The following is a 2,500-nucleotide window of genomic DNA, read 5'->3' as shown; positions in this document are numbered from 1 at the left end:
AGGTAAATTAAATATTATACTGTGTGCACCAGATAAATCTACGCAAACCCTACCAAAAGTTGACACTACTAAGCACGGAAGTAACAGGAAAGACTTTTCCCAACACAGAAAAAAGAAAGAAAAAGAAAGAGAAAAAGAAAACGAATAAATTTAACTCGTTTTCCGACTGGATTGCCATATGGCAATCCAGTAACAGGCCTGGTTCCCTGTGGGACAATTTTTTTTTGTAGATTCTAGGATCAAAAGAAGCTGGCTGCCAGCTGGTAAGGATCGGTCCCAGGCACCATTTATTGTGCCACATTGGGGCCGATCAGCTCCTTAATAAAAATGCTGTGGTCAATTATCTCAAAGCTATTAGAAAACAACATCATCTTAAAATATCCCCAACTTGAATTATTGGAACCATTCAGATTTATTGTTGCATGTAAAATGCATGCTTGCCTGCAACATTGATACTAACATGAATGAACAGCATTTTCATTTAGAGGGATAAAAATATTAATGCACTTGAGCAGGCATTCTCTGGAAACCCTCGGTTTTCAGCATTTCACGTTAATTGTGACAAAAAATACAAATTCAAAGTGGATGATCAGAGCATGTTGAGACGTCACTGTATTTGTTACTTTGGCTCCAATACATGGAGGTACCATAAATTGATTGTCACATGCTGTGCAGTCAACTTTTTGGAATTCGAAGTTACTCACGATTGAGGCACTTTGCTGCAACAAAACGTATGCCAGGTTTCCTATTTTTACGACTCAAAGTTGCTCTCCAAACTGTTCCAAATGATCCTGAGCCGATGACCTCTTCAATTGTTATTCGGCCACGAGATATCTCCCATTCATCCACTTCAACATCCATCAACTTCATCTCATGACTTTCTTCAAAATCTGTTGATCTTAAATCCAGAAATGCAGCTTATTTTTCATATATTATTAAATGGCGGGTTGACTGTTCGTCACTAATTTATGGCATGAAATTAAAGTTTACATGCACTTCTTACACACTCTGCTGACATGTCATTGATCTGTTCACTAGATCCTACATATTGAACAATCAAAGACATGAAACTAATTCCTCTGAGATAATAACAACGGAAGGTTGAAGAAACGATAATTTTTGCATTAGTTGTAGAATAGTGAGATTAGTCGTATAATTGTGAGATTGTTGATCAAAACTGTGTTTGAACTACAAGTAAGACCTTTATTTTACCAAAGCTCCAGTGATATTTTGCAACTCACTGAGTACCTATACTTATCCACATATCCTAAATTTGCATTATTTGAATTACTTTTTTTAAATATTAACGTGCTTGAAAGTTCAGAGAGAAGACAAAAAAAGATTACACCACTTCACTTTTTTTTTGTAATGATATTAAACCTCATAAGAAGTCTTGGCAAGTAAAGGGCATCACCATGTGACCACGGATGTTAAAGTAAACATCCTTTAAAGGCATTTTTTTTTTTTGGCAAATTGGGTAACAACAACCAGGGGCAACATAATTCAGCCTAACTCGTGTATTTGGCTTCTATAACATTCGACTTACCTAGCTCTGGCTTCTCAGCAAACCAATGGACACAATAGCATGTGAAAAAAGGGATAGACTTGGTCAGATTCACTAGTATGTGGAGATGGATTGACAGCAATGATTAAAGAAAGGCTCCCATTATTATTATATTCATCTGATCTCCAAGTTGTGTTAATTGGCCACAATGTTAGGGCCAAAAACAATAGCCACCTGTATCTTTAAGCATAGCATTTTTTTTCTCGTGGACAGCAAGTGTTCTTATTCTGGTATGTGTCTCCAGAGATTGTTCTCACATGGTTGCAATTTGTCATGTGGTCGTAATTGTCAAGGTAACTGATAACTTTAATAATACCTCACACCAACATCTAGAGAAAACAAGGGCTTTTTAAGTTGGGGTTTTACTGTGTTCGATTGCTTATTATGTATCGCACCATGGGAGTCGTTGTTTTTTTCCTTATTGTTTATTTAGTGTTGAATAGCCTAAAGGGAAAAACTATTGTCTTGCAACCAGCTAGTACTGTAGCCCAAAAAGAGGTACATGTACGTGTGCTGAAAAAGCCCAGTAACACACTCTTATTGTTGTAAAATACCGCAAAATTTCGGTTATAAGCCTTCCCGCTTATTACCTCCCTGGTTATAAGCCCATCTATTTGGAAACAAAAAAAATCATCCGGTTATGAGCCCCCTCGGATATTAGCCCCCTTTGTTTTCTTAATATTAAGTACTCTTGCAGAACCCTGTACTACTTCAAACACAAAGTGCAGGAAGCCTCGCTGCCGTGAACTGGACATTCAAATTTTCAACAATGACAGCGAAGATGAACTCTGAGCTTCCGGTTTGTTGCGTTCTGGTTACGTTCACGTTGTTGAGTTTTGATTTTGAAATTGAAATGCATTCGATTCATAATGAGGCTTGAAAGTTTAATTAAAGATTAGTAAATTAAAAACGTATTTCCATCAACACTGCTGTGGC

The 2,500-nt window shown here is 37.0% G+C and overlaps 2 protein-coding genes across 2 annotated transcripts in view; both read right to left on the bottom strand.

The window, feature by feature from the left end:
- LOC138010993 (tyrosine kinase receptor Cad96Ca-like) overlaps positions 1 to 894 on the bottom strand; it is a 42,826-nt gene extending 41,932 nt beyond the window's left edge. Inside the window, exon 1 of the mRNA XM_068858017.1 lies at positions 705 to 894. Within this exon, the coding sequence (XP_068714118.1) occupies positions 705 to 870 (166 nt within the window). The 5' untranslated portion in view covers positions 871 to 894. The remainder of the gene's footprint in view (positions 1 to 704) is intronic.
- Positions 895 to 979: 85 nt separating this feature from the next.
- LOC138010245 (fibronectin type III domain-containing protein-like) overlaps positions 980 to 2,500 on the bottom strand; it is a 66,128-nt gene continuing 64,607 nt past the window's right edge. Inside the window, exon 15 of the mRNA XM_068857178.1 lies at positions 980 to 1,041. Coding sequence (XP_068713279.1) covers positions 980 to 1,041 — 62 coding nt within the window. The remainder of the gene's footprint in view (positions 1,042 to 2,500) is intronic.

This window comes from Montipora foliosa, chromosome 7 (assembly GCF_036669935.1).
Source record: "Montipora foliosa isolate CH-2021 chromosome 7, ASM3666993v2, whole genome shotgun sequence".
Classification (NCBI taxonomy): domain Eukaryota; kingdom Metazoa; phylum Cnidaria; class Anthozoa; order Scleractinia; family Acroporidae; genus Montipora; species Montipora foliosa.
This window is presented reverse-complemented; position numbering and strand designations above follow the sequence as displayed.